We start from the raw sequence: 17948 nt of genomic DNA, 5'->3' as shown, positions 1-17948 counted from the left end.
GCTCTGTTTGATTTTGGTCAAACAGAGTCGTGGGGCTGATATTGTGCATGTTGGCTCACTGAAAACACTCTGCTACACCAGTGGGTCTCAAAAGGAGACCCCAGGGACTCATGGTTCCTTCAGGGGGTGTAACTCAAAATTAAACCGTACAGATCTAGTACTTAATCACTGTACAAACCCTGCAGCCACAAGAATTTGACAAAATGACATGCAGTATGAGGGTACCACCATCATATAGTGCCATATATCAGCTTAGTTTTACGCAGCCCTATAATAGTGCCCAGTGAAAGTGTAGTGGTTAAAACCCTCAACTCAGGATGCATAACCTTCCCAATCAGATTATATTGGATCTATCGCACTCCCAGTTTTCATATGGTCCCTCTAGAGACTAGAGAGTAGAGAGTGAGTCTCTGTTCTTTTCACAATACATTTCCTCTGAATAAAGTCAGTCCTACTTTTGAGTTAATAACAAGAAATGATTAACATAGCGACATACTAATGGTTGATTCTCTTCTTTTCTTCTTGTGTTTGTCCCAGGGGTGATGTGGACGTGTCCGCAGTGTGTCAGTACCAGATTGGGGAGGTGAAGAAGGTGTTTGATGGGCCTTTTAAGGAGTACAGAGAGGCCTCCCAGAAATGGGCAAGATACAGCGGCAACATCCCCAGCCCACGACCTGGAGCGGTAAGAGTTGGATGGATGAATGGAGAGAGGGAGGGAGAAGCGAGAGAGCCGAGAGAGAGAGAGGGTGAAAGGGAAAGGAAGGAAGGATGTGTAGAACTCATGATTGAACGATGGATGGGGTGAATGAGGGAAAGAGCGAGAGAGGGACGGTATGATATAGAGAAGGAGACATGATGGGGAGACGAGGGAGGGAGCCATGAGAGAGGGAGAGTGAGAGACAGAGGGAGAGAAAGACATGGTGAGGAAGGGATGTGGAGAGAAGGAGGGATGAAGTAGAGAGGCGCAGAAATCGCATATTCCCTGCTTAGTCATCTTTTTATTTGTGAAATGGATTTTTAAGCCAATAAAAAAAGAATACTGATATAAAAACACATTACAGCCGATATGATCCAATCAGATACAGACACTTTCCTTCAAAAGACTGTCTCGCTTCCAAATGTAACAAAGGATAACAACAATAATAGTGTAAGCGGGGGAATGGACAGAACAAGTTGCAGAAGAGGAAGGCGTAGACACAATAAGCAGAGGGAAGAACCTGACGGATAGAGGGGAATGAGGGATGAATATGGTATTAGGTGAGAGAGGATAAGGGGATAAATGCATGAAAAGTAAAAGAACTGGGGGGCATGAAAGCTGTATAAGAAAGAATAAGAGGAGTGAATAGATGGATAATACATAATGAAACAAGAGCTAGTGGTTGATAGATGGTATGTGAAAGAGGACAGCAATAGATGGTTGATAATAAGTGAGAGAGAGAGCGAGGGGATGTAGGGAAGGAAGGATAGCTGAGTGGAGAAAAGGGTGGATATATAGAAAATAATGGAGGTAGGGAAGGAACAATAGCTGACTGAGTGGAGAGAATGGTTTGTATATAGATAATAAAAGAGAGAGGGATGGTAGGGATGTATGGATCATACAGAAGGGAGGAAGAGAGGCATATGTGGATGAGAGGTGAGTAAGAAGGAATAAATAAGACTCAAGAGTAAAGGAAACAGGAGAAAAGGGAGGAGTGGATGAAAACATGGAGGAGCGAGGAAAAGCATAATAAAGGAAACGATCTTAGGTGGGGCGATAGAACGATTACTTTGGAATGGTGGAGGTGAGAACGGTAGTGGAATAAAAGACGAGTGGAAAGAATGAGGTGGTTTGACAGCCATGGCGGGAGAGAAGAGAGGAAGTGGCCCAACAAGAGAGGAAGAAGTTGGACTTCTATAGATGGACTAAATAATGCAAAAGAGAGGAGGAGAAGAAGAAGAAAAGGGGATGTGGAGCGAGGAGGGCAAAACTACAGTGCAGTGGAAGAACCACAGGAAAAAGAGCAAGAGAGCACAGTGAAAAGGCAGCGGGGGCAATGTGGGCTAACGAGCCATGACAACCTGTCCCATCTGCAAGTAACAGGTTTTCTATCTCTCTCTCTCCTCCCTTTATCCCTCCTCTATTCTCTCCCTCTGCCTTTCTTTCTTTCCTTCTTTCTTTCTTTCTCTCTCTCTGGCCTCCTTCAATTCTACTTACTTTCCTTACTCCTGTTATCAATTCCTTCTCCTCCTCTGTCCTCCTCTCTCTGACTTTCACCCACCTCCACTCTCCTTCTGTTGTCCTTTCCCTCCCCTCCCCTCCCTCCCTCCTTCCCTTCCCTTTCCACATCCCCTTTCCCCCCTCTCTCTCGTCCTCCTGCCCTCATCCACTTCAGTGCATCACCAACTGGCACAGGGAGAACGGCTACAACAGCTCACTGCAGCTTCCTGATGCCACACTGAACTTCGCCAAGAAACACCCTCTGATGGAGGAGAAGGTGGTGGGGCGCCCCCTGCTGCTCACCAAGGGCATCAACTTCACCCGGCTGGCGGTGGACCGTGTCAGCGCCCTGGACCAGCGCTCGTACAACATGCTCTTCATCGGCACCGGTAAGGCTTTCATATTTTACATACACTACATACGTTACCTTGACTCTGAGGAAGACCAAATGTCAAGTCGAAACATCAGTCACCCCATGCAAAATAATTAATACGTGCAGACCAGTCGAGTGCTCCAGCATTTTATTTGGGTAGTCTCTTCTGAAGTGCCCAGGTATTTTTCTTTCTGACTACATTACGTTATTTTAACCTTTTTTGGGGCGGTGTAGCCGCCCCTATAAGTGGGGTTGGGACACCTCATTAGTATTAGTTTCCTGCATTGTGATTGGCTCATTAGTAGACCCCTAGCTGTACTGTGATTGGCTGACTCTATTGGCTGACTCTATTCAGCACTGTGATTGGCTAGCGAGACACATGATGACATTAATAACCTATAAATAAGATTATGGAAGTGAGCTTCCATCACTATGATGACCACTGTGATTTTTTTTTTTTTAAGAGGTACTAAGCGATCCTATAAATAACTTTGTATGTATATATGTATATATACATACAATTATATTTTTTTTTCTATTTTTTTTTTAACACATTGGGTGCCAGAGGTTTATTAAAATATTATACGTTGAGTGCCAGCATTTCTTCCATCCACTTGCGTTATACATTTCGTGCTGTGAGAAGCCCCGACGCGGAAATGCATGTAAACAAAGCGTGCGTGCGAGACGGCGGAGGGTCCCGACTAACGCCTGGAACAATAATATTTCCAACGCGACCCTCCATTGCAGCGTGATCGCCGATCGAAAACGGCTCGTTTCCACCACATTAAAAAGAAATGGAGATATTAAGCTTTTAATCAAGGAGATAACATTGAAAACGCCGACCGGAAGGATTTTTGACATGGAGCCTCATCCAGCCTCTTCTTCTCAGAAACTGCTTGGGTGATGTCAAAGTTTCGTTTTAGCGCCCCACGTGGCCCACATGTATAAAAATAGAATTGGGTCAAAAACGGTCCGGACCGTTTTCGGCACTTCTCGTTTGGACCCTCAAAAACGGTCCGGACCGTTTTTGGCATTCAATGTGTTAACGATACACAAGTCACATCAGAATATGACTTTGATAAAGATTCTTTTCAATAAATGTTTTTCTTTTTTGAAGTGAGCTTCCTTCACTATGATGACCACTGTGATGACCACACTGGGTGTGATTTTTTAATTAGTCGAGCTGTGAAGCAATGTGTCACTATAGTTACACTGTTTACTGTATGTCACACATGTGTTCACTATTGCTGAAAACGGCACACAACAAACTTCGGGCTGAAACACAGTACCAGAAACCCCAAATGAAAGACAATTAGCCAAGCGGCTCAAGCACAGGCCTGCCTTAATGCACAGGCTTTAGGGGCTGCAGCCCTGCAGGCACCAAGCTCTGGGGTGCAGCAAATGCGTGGGCAAAAATGAAAAAAGACTGTGCTGTTGCAAGTAACAGTGCCGACAGGTTGTCCTAGGGCTGCTGAAGTAGCGCTAAAGCGATACGCACCGGTAGCCTCACCAGTCACCTTGCTGGTGAAGCAACATTTTTTATGTCGGAAAGGAAAGGAATGTGAGGCATTTGTTGAAGAAATTAGCCCTCAGACATCCACCAACGTGCCATCTGGATGGGCATCAGTTTGTTTTCAGTTAAGGCTTTTACTGCCATGCTGGGATTACAATCTCGCACACATCCAAGGAGATGTGGATGTATGCATCTCCATTAATCTCTTCTGTCTGGAGCCGCGGGGCCCATACGCACGTCACTCTCTACTTTGGCACAGATATGGGAGGAAACGGCCCACACACCCCCTCCCCTGGAACCTTAATCCTAGCTATCAGAGTAAATAAGCGGCAGGCTGACAGTGGATTTGCAGAGCGTCTGTATTTGAATGCAGGCCGCCTCATGAATGGCGAAGGCAGAATGCAGTGCTTACCATTCAGCTCGGTGCACAGTCAAGGCTTCTGTGGGGACTGTCAGTGTGACAGCGGCAAGACTCGGGGCTTCTCCACCTGCCAGCACAACATAAGCACACACACACACACACGTGCACGGACAAGCACGCGCACAATTGCACACATAAACAATTAACCCATTAAGACCGGGAACACATCTGTGTCATTTTAGATTTCTTTGGCTATAAAAAAATTGTAGATCTACAAGCTCATAGCGTGGCATCGAGTGCCGCGCTGTGAGCTTGTAGATCTGCTCATTTTAAAAAATTGTGAACATTTGTGCAAATCTTTGAATATATATTTTTCAAAACATTTTTGTCTCTCTTACAACTTTTGGGGGTCCCTGGAACAAAATATTTTGAGATGGGGGTCCACGGCCATATAATTTTTTTTTGTTACTGTTAAAATTTAGAAGACATTTGTAGAATCCCCAGAAGCAAAGATTTGAGTTACAAATGTTCGGTTTAAAAATACATATATTCAAAGATTTGCAAAAATGTTTTCACTATTTTTCCAAAATAATTGCAGATCTACAAGCTCATAGCGCGGCCGCGCTATGAGCTTGTATATCTGCTATTCTTGAATAGCCAAAGAAATCTTAAAATGACTTGACTTGATTTGTTCCCGGACTGAATGGGTTAAAGCTGAACCACGTATTCACACAGTGACAGTCATTCAGTAAGTCAGCCAGGCTCAGGCACAGTCATCGCTGCGTGTCGAGCTTCATAGCACAAGCTCAACAGGGCCCTTGGCATACAAACACTCAGTCTGCCAATTGGGCTGCAGGGCTTGATTAGCTATTAACTGCACTGAGGCGACAGCTTAGAAAAGAGATAGCGTGACATAGAGAGAGAGACACTGAGACATGGAGAGGGCTAGAGAGATGACGAGAGAAAGAGAGAGGGATTTACTGTGTTTAATATATACTGTACATATATATAGTGAGCGAGTGAGCTAGAGAGAGAGAGAGAGAGAGAGACAGACAGAGAGTACTTGTTGAGGGTGCTTTTAGTTGACACTGGTTGCTAACAATGAGAGGCAAGCAAGAGTGTGTGTGTGTGTGTGTGTGTGTGTGTGTGTGTGTGTGTGTGTGTGTGTGTGTGTGTGTGTGTGTGTGTGTGTGTGTGTGTGTGTGTGTGTGTGTGTGTGTGTGTGTGTGTGAGAAGATGTCTCTCTCTCTCTCTCTCTCTCTGCAATGCACATTTGTGACAGATATGGACACATACAGTATGTGCCTGCAAGTGTGTGTGCGTGCACATGTGCATGCATGCATTTGTATTCCCGTCTCTAGTAGGTGTCAGCTACAGGTTTAAACTCTCACATTATCTGTGACAGTCCCACTACTGTGAGGGTGAGGGGGCACACACACACGCACACGCCCGCCCACCCGCACGCACGCACGCACGCACGCACGCACGCACGCACGCACGCACGCACGCACGCACGCACGCACGCACGCACGCACGCACGCACGCACGCACAGACACACACACACACACACACACACACACACACACACACACACACACACACACACACACATCAAGGTCACCCCACTAGCATGTGCCTCAATCCCCTTTGATTGCAGGTCCTCCTTGATCACAATACCCATTACCCAACATGAAAAGAACACAAAATCTCATTCTCCTCTCCTCTCCTCTCCTCTCCTCTCCTCTCCTCTCCTCTCCTCTCCTCTCCTCTCCTCTCCTCTCCTATCCTCTCTTGCCTGTAGCTGAGGGCTGGCTGCAGAGGGTGGTTATCTTGAACTCGGAGGCCCACGTCATCGAGGAGATCCAGCTGTTTGAGACGGCCCAGCCTGTGGACAGTCTCACCATTTCCCACAGCAAGGTACTTGAATGAGAGACCGAAAGAATATCCTTGTTTTTAGTTTCAGCGCTGAGTACAGATCTTCTCAGATCCACTTGGGTATTACACATAATGATAAACAGACCAGTATTAACCCATTAAGACTGGGAACGGATCTGTGTGTTGTTTGGATTTCTTTGGCTATTCAAAAATAGCAGATATACAAGCTTGTAGATCTGCTTTTTTTTTTTTATCGTGGAAAATGTGTGCAAATCTTTGATATATATATTTTTTAAACCGGACATTTTTAGCAACAAATCTTTGCTTCTAGGGGTCCCTGGAACAACATACTGTATTTTGACATGGGGGTCCTTGACATGAAAACGTTTGAGAACCACTGATATTATAGCAACATATGTTTTTTTTTTTTAAACTATAAAAAAAAAAAAAAGGATTTAGACAACATTGTAGAATCCCCAGAAGCAAAGATTTGAGTTACAAATGTTCGCTTTAAACAATATATATATTCAAAGATTTGCAGAAAAAAATCACGATTTAAAAAAAAATCACACCCAGTGTGAAGAGAGTGGTGCCTTTCATGAGTTCATGTCATTAGTTACTTTTTACAGACTTTGATGACTTCAATGTATTTTTACTCATTTTAAGTACTTTAAAATGTTTGTACAGATTTGTACGTGTTTTTACTCATTGTAACATCTTTTAAGTATTTTTACACATTTTAAGTATTTTTACTCATTTAAAGTATTTTTACTCAGTTTAGGAGCTTTAAAGTATCTTTACTAATATTTAAGTATTTTTACTCATTTTAAGTATTTTTACTCAAAAGTGTGTGTGTGTGTGTGTGTGTGTGTGTGTGTGTGTGTGTGTGTGTGTGTGTGTGTGTGTGTCTGTACTGTACTGTACTGTACTGTACTGTACGGTCTGTACTGTACTGTACTGTACGGTCTGTACTGTACTGTACTGTACTGTACTGTACTGTACTGTACTGTACGGTCTGTACTGTACTGTACGGTCTGTACTGTACTGTACGGTCTGTACTGTACTGTACTGTACTGTACTGTACTGTGCTGTACTGTACTGTACTGTACGGTCTGTACTGTACTGTACTGTACTGTACTGTACGGTCTGTACTGTACTGTACTGTACTGTAAGGTCTGTACTGTACTGTACTGTACTGTACGGTCTGTACTGTACTGTACTGTACGGTCTGTACCTGTACCTGTACTGTACTGTACTGTACTGTACTGTACTGTACTGTACTGTACTGTACTGTACGGTCTGTACTGTACTGTACCTCTACCTGTACCTGTATCTGTACTGTACTGTACTGTACTGTACTGTACCATACTGTACTGTACTGTACGTACTGTACTGTACTGTACTGTACTGTACTGTACTGAACTGTACGGTCTGTACTGTACTGTACTGTACTGTACTGTACTGTATGGTCTGTACTGTACTGTACTGTACCTGTACCTGTATGGTTGCATCTTTGTGTTGCAATCAGCCGCAGCTGTTGAGGCTGTGCTCAAACATACAGAGAGGCCGTGCTCATACGGACACACAGACGGACAGACGGACAGACGGACACACAGACACACAGACACGGTCAAATGTAGGAGTGGTTGGCACCACTAAAAAAAAAACAGAGAGAGAGAAAAACAAAACTAGTCGAAATAGGCAAAAAGGAAGTAAAAACGAAAAAAATAAATCACACCCAGTGTGAAGAGAGTGGTGCCTTTCATGAGTTCATTTCATTAGTTACTTTTTACAGACTTTGATGACTTCAATGTATTTTTACTCATTTTAAGTACTTTAAAATGTTTGTACAGATTTGTACATGTTTTTACTCATTTTAACATCTTTTAAGTATTTTTATGCATTTTAAGTATTTTTACTCATTTAAAGTATTTTTACTCAGTTTAGGAACTTTAAAGTATCTTTACTAATATTTAAGTATTTTTACTCATTTTAAGTATTTTTACTCATTTTAAGTATTTTACTCAAAAGTGTGTGTGTGTGTGTGTGTGTGTGTGTGTGTGTGTGTGTACTGTACTGTACTGTACTGTACGGTCTGTACTGTACTGTACCTGTACTGTACCTCTAACTGTACTGTACGTACTGTACTGTACTGTACCTGTACTGTACCTCTAACTGTACTGTACGTACTGTACAGTACTGTACTGTACTGTACTGTACTGTACTGTACGGTCTGTACTGTACTGTACGGTCTGTACTGTACTGTACTGTACTGTACTGTACTGTACTGTACGGTCTGTACTGTACTGTACGGTCTGTACTGTACTGTACTGTACTGTGCGGTCTGTACTGTACTGTACTGTACCTCTACCTGTACCTGTACCTGTACCTGTACTGTACTGTTCGTACTGTACTGTACTGTACGTACTGTACTGTACTGTACTGTACGGTCTGTACTGTACTGTACTGTACGTACTGTACTGTACTGTACTGTACGTACTGTACTGTACTGTACTGTACTGTACTGTACCTGTACTGTACTGTACCTGTACTGTACGGTCTGTACTGTACTGTACCTGTACCGTACTGTACTGTACTGTACTGTATGGTACTGTACTGTACTGTACGGTCTGTACTGTACTGTACTGTACGGTCTGTACTGTACTGTACCTGTACCTGTGTGGTTGCATCTTTGTGTTGCAATCAGCCGCAGCTGTTGAGGCTGTGCTCAAACATACAGAGAGGCCGTGCTCATACGGACACACAGACGGACACACAGACGGACGGACACACAGACGGACACACAGACACGGTCAAATGTAGGAGTGGTTGGCACCACTCAAAAATAAGAGATCTTAAAATCTTAAAATGACACAGATTCTTTTTGGTCTAAATGGGTTAAACAGAAGGTAATAGAATCTGAACCAACCCAAACCCTATTGATAACAAAACACCGACCCGGACCTGTATGGCTCTCAGGCATTGTCGGGTATTTTCAGTTGGGGTAGACCCGTGAAGACCTCTGGTCCTTTCTATTCTCTGCCTGGCTGTGTTGCTGCCTCCCTCTGATTCCACCCCAGTCCCTAAACACAGTCCCCAGTCCTTATCTCATTAATGCCGACTTATCCAGGGCCAGGCGTTTCATAACCAGCTTTGTGAGAACACCGGAACCAAGATTGGATTGGTAGAAACAAACAGGGGAGCAGAATGTTATTTGTAATTGAGAGTGATTATCCAATTATCTCCGCTAACCCTGTCTCTGAGTGATTCTCTCTCTCTCTCTCTCCGTCTCTCTCTCTCTCTCTCTCTCTCTCTCTCTCTCTCTCTCTCTCTCTCTCTCTCTCTCTCTCTCTCTCTCTCTCTCTCTCTCTGTCTCTGGTCTCACCATTTTTGGTGTGTTTATATTTTCTTTTTTTCATCCCTCTGGACAGCTGCAGGGCTGGATTTGTTCTTTGTGCTCTTTTCCAATTCACCCTCCATTTCTCTCCTGTTTTCTCTCACTTTCTGAGTCACTGTGTTTCTGTCTTTGTCTCTCTCTCTCTCTCTCTCTCTCTCTCTCTCTCTCTCTCTCTCTCTCTCTCTCTCTCCCTGCCTTTTACAATGTCCATCTCTTACTACCTCCTGACTGCTACTCTCGCTTCCCCATCCCCCCTTTCTCGGTTTTTCTGTCACTAACTCCTCTCTCCCTCACTATCTCGCTCCAACACGTCACGTCTTACTCTCTCTTCCGCGATTGCAGGTGAAATGTTCCAAATAAGACATGCTTACATTGTCACTCAAACAACTATGAATATTTACACACTGTTTCTCTCTCCCCACTTCGTCTCCTCCCCCCCCCTCCCCCTTCACCACTGTCCCTCTCTCCCTCCCTCATGTTCTCTCTCTTTATCTCTCTACCCCTCCTTGCTAACCCCTGTGTCCATCTTTGCCCCATGTCTCTCTCTCTCTCTCTATAGAAGTATTTGTACATCGGCTCTCGCTCTGAGGTTCTCCAGCTGCCCTTGGCCAACTGCAGCCGCTATCAGTCTCAGCCAGACTGTCTGCTGTCCAGGGACCCTTACTGTGCCTGGGACAGTGAGGGAAGGGCCTGCGTCCGCATTGACCTCCACAGAGGGTGAGCCTGGCATAGCGCACGTGGAGTGCCCTGGTGCACTCGCACTACGTGAAGTTGTATCAGTGGTCGTGCACACTTATTAGTTTTGTTCATGTGTAATAGTTGTGTGGGTTTTGTGCATGTGTAATAGTAGTGTGGGAGACCACATGCACACACGTGTGTGTGTGTGTGTGTGTGTGTGTGTGTGTGTGTGTGTGTGTGTGTGTGTGTGTGTGTGTGTGTGTGTGTGTGTGTGTGTGTGTGTGTGTGTGTGTGTGTGTGTGTGTGTGACTCTGTGTCTGTGTGTCTGTGTTGTACTGTCTATCTTGCACACTTCTCATCTGGCTTGTATTTATGTGACTGTCTCTAGACTGTCTCTTCATGTCTCTCCTTTCTGGTCCTATCCAGGTCCACCTCGTCGCTGTCACAGGATCTGATGTTGGAGAGATTCAGCCGGGGGAAAGCCAAGTTCGACAAGCCGGTGTCCATCCCCAGCCCTGGTGAGTAGGAGGCAGGCTGGGACTGACAGGAACATTTAAATTCTGTATGCTGCTTTGGCAACAGTTTCTGAAAGTCATGCCAACAAAAGCACTGAAATTGAATCAAACTGGTTCAGGAGGATGAGAGCAAGAGGGAGGGGGAGGAGAAACACAGGGTGAGAGAAAGAGTGAAAGGGAGAGGGACAGGACCACAAAAAGATTACAGACCGAATTTGAGAATTTGAGAATTGTTATAATAGTGAATGCAATCTAGTTTGTCACCTTCAGCTGAATAATGGCATCTGAGGCACCTCACTACTGCCCCCTCGTGGCCACAGATGGTCACTGCAGGAGGAAGGGAGAGAAGGAGGTGGAATGAACTCAGACTGGAGTGAATAGATTTGATTGAACTGAATGAATTGAATTAAGCAGAGAGAAACGTTGGCCGCGGCAGTTTGTGAATGAGAATCAATACAGTTGACACTTGCCCCTAACTCTCTCCCTCCCTCATCTATTCCTCCACTCCTCCTCCCTTCCCACTTACCCTTTCCCTTCTTCCTTCACCATCCCCACCTGCTCCACCCTCTCTCCGCCCTGTCCTTCTCCCCTCACAGAGCACTCCCGGCTGCGTAACGTAACGGTTGTGGTTGGGTCAGACATGGTTCTCCCTTGCCAGCTGGTGTCCAACCTGGCTCAGCCTTGCTGGGTCCTCAACGACCGCGAACTGCAGCTGGGTGGCGATCCCGAGGCCGGGGGCCCGCGCTTCGACCGCACCTTGAAGGCACTGGTTGTCCCCGAGGCCGGCCAGATGCAGGCGGGCCGCTACGTCTGCTACTCAGAGGAGCAGGGGGTCAAGTTCCAGACAGAAAGATACCAGGTGGCGGTTGTGGCCAGTGCTCCGGTCTTCATGGAGGCCCGGGCACCGGACGGCAGCATGGGCTTGTTCTGGGTGCTGGTCATCACTCTGGGCGCTGCGTGCCTGCTCCTCCTGGTGGCTGCACTGTACCTGCGCAGGAGGCTGAAGCTGGCACTGGGTAAAGGGGCAGACATGAAGCCACTGGAGAGCACGCTGGTCTACCCCATCACGTTGCCCAAGGAGGCGCCCACCTTTGTGCCCAGCAAAATGCCGAGCGACGAGGACCGCTTCTGGGAGACGGGCGCCAATTACTACTACTCGGACGGCTCGCTGAAGATCGTTCCCGGCCATGCCCTGGGGCCCAACAGTGTCAGCGGAGGTTCAGCCGCATCCCCCAATGCCATCCCCGGCCAGCCCATCCACTCCCCCAGCCGACTCAGCCTCACTAACATCAGAGGCTCCGGTAGCAATGGTTACATCCGCCTGAACCTGAGTACGGCAGGGGAGGAGAGGGCTAGCAGTGCTGGTTCTGGGGGCTGCGGGCTGGGCTCTGGGCTGGGCTCAGGGTTGGGCGGGAACGACTATTCGAGCCCCTTCAAGGAGGAACTGAGACGTACACTGCAGCAGAGGAGCGTGCTCCCTGACGCTAACCCAGAGGAGTCATCTGTCTAAGGCCTTCCTTCTGCTCCATCTGCTCCTCCTCTTCGTCACCTGTCCTGCTCCTTGTCCATTCCCCTGAGTTGGAAACAACGAAAAGCAACTAACCTACCTCCTACCTTTTCAGAGGACGCCGCTCTCTCTCTCTCTCATCTCGCTCACTTTCAGCGGCTCGCTCTCTCTCGGATCCCCATTGCACACTCTCTCTGCCAATATGCCTGTTTGGCACACTCTATGACTCTATGAGACATTAATAGCACACACACAGCATGTGACATACCCACTGACATAGTACATTTACACACCGTGGTCCACCAGTGCCCGTTCCTGTTAAGCCTGATTAATACTTAGTTGCGTGCGGGTATCACGCACCAAAAGTAGCCAATCTACAAGCTCACAACGTATCGCAGTTATGAGCTACTTGAACGGCAATTTTTGGAACGCGACACCCATGTGAAACTAAGTATAACTCAGGCTTATTAATTGTATTCCTGGCACCACACAGTCTTGGTTTAAAGTCCTTCTGCTTCCACTGTGCAATCTCCCCATGTGTAAATTGTGTATTTATATGGAGAGGCATATTTGAACACTGAGGAGATCACCTCAAGCATGGAGGATAATGGAACAAAATGTCAGTTTGCTTTTCCTGAAGGGCATATCTCTTATGTTGAGTGGACCAATTAGACAAGACAAGGTTTTCAGCATCTGTGCTGAAAACCAATGATGAGCAGGCAAGTGCAACAGACTGATCATATAAAAGTAGCTTGCTTCTTTTTCTTCCTTGAGACTTTAAGAGCTTTCTGCACTTAAAAAAACGGAGAAAGTGGCCTCCTGTTTTTTTTATACCTGTGAGCCAAGAGTGTTGAGAGAGGAATAAAAAAGACTAATGAATCTCGAAGCACGACGACAATCATGTCCTCCTGTCTCAGGAGCTTTTTTGCCTGGAACAGAAAGGACGGGATGAAAGGAGAGAAAAAAAGAGGGAGAGTCAGGGTGAGAGAGGAAAAAAATGAAGTGAACTTGGATTGAAAGAAAGACAGACGCAAGGGGGTTTTGAATGAAGGACACACTCTCAAGACTTCCTCTTCTGCTTGATTTGTATTTTTTTCACGTGGTCTTTACTCCCCCCTGCCTGACAAAGACCTCGAACCCTTTCCACTCTAATTTGTTGTGATGGTTTGAATTAAGACGTTTCATGTTTGTTCTTTTTTTCTATGTCTTACAAACTATTGCAGTGTTTTCAAACGGCGATCAATGGAGGCTGTACGCCACTACTCTGTGAATGAGAATGTGAAGGTGGGCACTTACATTCTCCCGCTTAATCGCGATAACCTTCAAATGCACCTTCATGTACAATAAATAAGTGCATTTGTGGCCACATTTATTACAGTCACAGCACATAATGGATATTTGTCTTGCTTGGGGTTAGACCATTGGGACTCATAGATATTCCTCTCTTGATAGAACAGTTATTTACATTCAGCCCTCACAAAGAGACCAGTAACTGAGCACTCAATCCCAAATTGAAGCCGACGTGAAGGCATTAAAGCATGGAGAATGTAGGTGTTCCCTCTGACTGTTGCAGCCGCTGGATGTCTCAATAAGTGCATTATGTTTCAAGTGTTTGTGTGAGGGAGAGCTGGCAGCTCACGCTGCCGAGAAAGGAAGCACTTCCTCTCACTCACATCACATTATTCTGAATGCCAACTAGTCCTGAACCTGCTGTGGAGAGCTGAGCTACATCAGCATCTGGACAAGCACTCCCCTCCCTCAACCTGGCCCACCCCACCCCCCACCAACCCCCAACCATTGACCGACTCCCAGAGACTGACCTGGGGCTACTGTGGACAGAAACTGAAAATAAATGAAGAAAACTGACACACACAGTCATACTGCTTTATAGTAAGTGTGATGCGCTACTATGGGACAATAATACAGAACTCTGAGACACATACACACTCACACACACACATACACAAGCGGCCTGTGTCGACAGACAAATGGACGGATATACAGGTGAACTGATGCCCTGTTGACAAAGTGACAGCTCCAGGCAGGAAACAGCAGTGAAGCCGTCAGAGGTATTGTTCTGTTTAATTACATTTCACACAGAAAGATTTGACCCAGCACTAACCTTTTAATCATTCCTGTTTTAGCTTCTTGTCTGGCTTCGGTTCAGTGGTCAGCGCTTCATTTCTCAGCCTTAAGCCACCTGGATAAATCATATACTCTGTATCCCCCAATTTGCTTTTAAGAGGATTTTGTCAGATCACTTCCAAATCAAGCCAAATGTATTAGTTAATCACCTTTACTTAGTCTAACAATTTTGCCACAAGAGGGAACAAACACATTTGAAATGTGAAACCAAAGTGTGCGTGTGTGCGTTTGTGTGTTTGTTTGTTTGTGTGTGGGCCTCTTTGACAGGAATGTCCTCCTGAGAAATAGAGGAACAAACTACTAATCATAAATAGAAAGGTCATAATCGATGCGTCACATTGTTGGCTTGAAATGTGTTATCTTCAACAAGCAATACCATCGTGCAACAGAGTATAAATTGGGTTTATTATCCCTACATTGTATTGTAGTATCAGAGGACACAGTTTGGTTCCCACACAACAACTTGTTCACTCTACTCCCAGCATCAACCATCACTGACCTGTCCCTCTTTGTCTCCCTGTCCTTTGTCCTAACAGAGGTTGACGGCTTTTGTTTTATGGGGGACAAATCTGCGGGGACCAGAGGAGCACACACACACACGCGCGCACACACACATGCACAGTGCACACACGCACACAAACATACACACACAAGAAAGAAGGGGGAGGATGAAAATAATGTGGTATTTTTTTCCCACCACCTAGAGACAGCTGTAGGGGATGTAAAATATTGAACTGATCCCAAGGTTGAAGAGGTACATGTTGAACCATCATCAGCACCACTCTCCATCCTAGTGTTGCATGATCCCTTTGCAAGTGGACTGCACTGCCTTCGACTTGACCATAGGTCATTAAAGTGCATCATTGTTTGGACTTTTTACAGAGACTAGTGGCATTTCTCAAACACTAACGTACTCTCTTTGAACGTGTCTGATTTTATGATTCAAGACTTGTACAGGTTTTCATTGCACCATCTCACCATGTTTACTTTTATTGCTGTGCCTCTTCACCTTCCGGATAAGCCAAAGTAGACTGCAGTTGCTTTTGTTATATGTTTTCAAAATACATTATTTAATTTTATGTGATTTCCAGGTCAATATTTAAGTCTCAAAAAAGCCCGTCCATTTTTTGTGAAACTGAGCTGAGCTGGCTTCTGCGACTTTTGTGCATATTTTAACTTTGAGCACTCTTGTGAGCCTAAAAGAAAGAAGGAAAGAAAACAACTTGTTAAAAAACCTTCCTGTATTTTCTTTCTGTTTATGTCGGTAGCAATCTGTTGGAGTTTCTATCCCTGTTTCCCATGATTTACGTGCATAAACCAACCAAAACTTTATAGAACTTTATACAAATTAACAGCCTGCCCTAAAACCAAATAATGTATCCCTTGATTTCAAAAGTGGATAAGAAATGTATGTGTAGCCTATAACTTCACAAAGTAGTATTACATTTGTAACAGCTTTTTTCCTGAAGCCACTACCTAAAATGCACCAGTTCTTCAAGTTAGTAGTTGGTTGCAATACATCTTGAGAGTTTTCTCTATACAAGTGTATTTTTACATTTTCAGAGTTAACCACTAGCCCACGAATAACACAAATAACCGATGAATAACAAAAATAACCGATTTACAAGCTCGCAATGTGAGCTTGTTCATCTGCTATTTTTGCTGTTTTTGACATGCCCAAAATGCCCAAAGTATGGACATCTTAACAAAAAAAGAGAAAGATTTTTTTTTCTTAAAGGGATACAGGTCTCAAGCTTGACAATACCTGCATGCATGATGTACTGCACATGTACCAATCCTGCATCCGCTCAGTTATTACACATTTGTTCGCTCGTAATAGTTTCTGTCTCACAAGGCTTTAACTTCTGCTGTTTTTTCCTGTTATAAGTTGTATTATTATTATTAATCTATTATCATCCTTATTTTTTATTTTTGCTACATTTTTGGCTTGTCTGTTCTTGATCTTTTATGTTTTGTTTTTTAAAGGATGTTAAGTAACTTATTTTGCTTGTACAAACATGTTGATATTTATTATCATTGTACATATGTCCTTATTTTTTATATGTGTATATATACATGAATTAAAATAGAGATCTACTCAATTTGTGTGTGCTTGTTTGTTTGTTTGTTTGGGAATATGTCAAACTAGTAACAATGTATCAGAGCTGTACAAAGTTATTATAAATATTGCAAACATGTTATGGATTGTGCTACATTTAAAACAAGTTGCTATAATGGAATTTGTGAGAAATGCAGCATTCAGATGCAAGAGCGAAACCAATGGATCACTGTTTTATAACGCATTCATTAACGCAACTCTCGATCACAAGGTGTAGAATGTAGAAAATGGTTTACAACTGTACAAAGCATTTTTATGCAACTCTCCAATACAGAGTGTGTCTAATAATGCTCATTTCAAAACTGCTACAGCACAGACTGTGTTTGTCAAGTCTTGTGTTGTTTACTAGTGTGGCTTGTGACTGGGTGTCAAAAGAAAGAAACTTGTTTCATGTGGTAGACAGCCCCAGCTGTGGAGAATGGCTGAGTGTTGCAACCACATATCATTGTTGTCAGCTGGGCTGCAGCAACCAAAGTCTTGCACGCATACATGCACACACACCCATACACACATCAGTGAAGAATTTGATTAGTGTGACTTGTCAGTGAGTTTGTGGATGTGATTATTTAAGAGTGAGTGAGCATGATCAATATGTGTATTTTTGGTATTGTGTGAGCCAGCAGCATGATCAATATGTGTATTTTTCGTATCGTGCGTGTGCATGCGCGCGTGCATGTCTGCTTGCGTCAGTCAGATGGATGCACGTGTGAAGCGTAAGCAAGGGAAAAGTCGAGCATAAACAGGAAGAGCTTGATGTACAGTGAGATAACAGAGAAAGAGAGCTTGGCAAATGAAGGAAGTCAATTCCCATGTAACAGATGTGTGCCTCTGCGGTCCAAAGCCAATCCCCTTCTTATGATATATGTTTGAAACAATCTGCTCTGTCACCCTGTGTAACCTCCTGCAATGTAAACAGTCTGTGAGAGGAGGTGAGAGAAAGCTGCCTGCCAGATCGATGGTTTGAAGGTAATTACCAGGTCAGCTGTCAGCGAACAGACTGGGAGAGGGAAACCAGTTGAACTCCAGCTGTGTTTGTTTGTAATAAGAGTGCTGGAGAGCAGATGGATCCAAGGTAGCAGAGAGGGGACCAGCGTATTCTCTCAGTCCAGCTGTATTGCTCAAAAGGAAGTTGTTAATTTCTTAATTCGCAAAACATCAAATTGAATTGATTTTCATTACTTAGTCGTAATGGCGTGCACCTGGGTAGTGGTGTTTGCTCACTATAAATGTGCTTGTCAGAGACTGGGAAACAGGTAGACAGACAGAA

General features: G+C 44.6%; 1 protein-coding gene across 2 annotated transcripts in view; it reads left to right on the top strand.

The window, feature by feature from the left end:
• The window catches only part of sema4c (sema domain, immunoglobulin domain (Ig), transmembrane domain (TM) and short cytoplasmic domain, (semaphorin) 4C), a 50132-nt gene extending 33468 nt beyond the window's left edge, over positions 1–16664 (top strand). Inside the window, exons 9-15 of one of the 2 annotated variants that reach the window (XR_013933400.1) lie at positions 538–682; positions 2373–2586; positions 6247–6362; positions 10277–10434; positions 10822–10913; positions 11507–14486; positions 15099–16664. Coding sequence is in view for 1 of the 2 variants with exons in the window: in XM_080432336.1 (XP_080288462.1) it covers positions 538–682; positions 2373–2586; positions 6247–6362; positions 10277–10434; positions 10822–10913; positions 11507–12420 (1639 nt within the window). In the remaining variant the exon portion in view is untranslated. Of the gene's footprint in view, positions 1–537; positions 683–2372; positions 2587–6246; positions 6363–10276; positions 10435–10821; positions 10914–11506 lie in introns of both variants that reach the window. The other variant, XM_080432336.1, reaches the window with a different exon arrangement.
• The last annotated feature ends 1284 nt before the right edge of the window (positions 16665–17948 follow it).

The sequence above is a fragment of the Gymnoscopelus braueri genome, assembly GCF_963280865.1.
Source record: "Gymnoscopelus braueri genome assembly, chromosome: 7".
In the NCBI taxonomy this organism is placed as follows: Eukaryota; Metazoa; Chordata; class Actinopteri; order Myctophiformes; family Myctophidae; genus Gymnoscopelus; species Gymnoscopelus braueri.
Note: the sequence above shows the minus strand (reverse complement) of the source record. Positions and strands in the feature narration are given on the sequence as shown.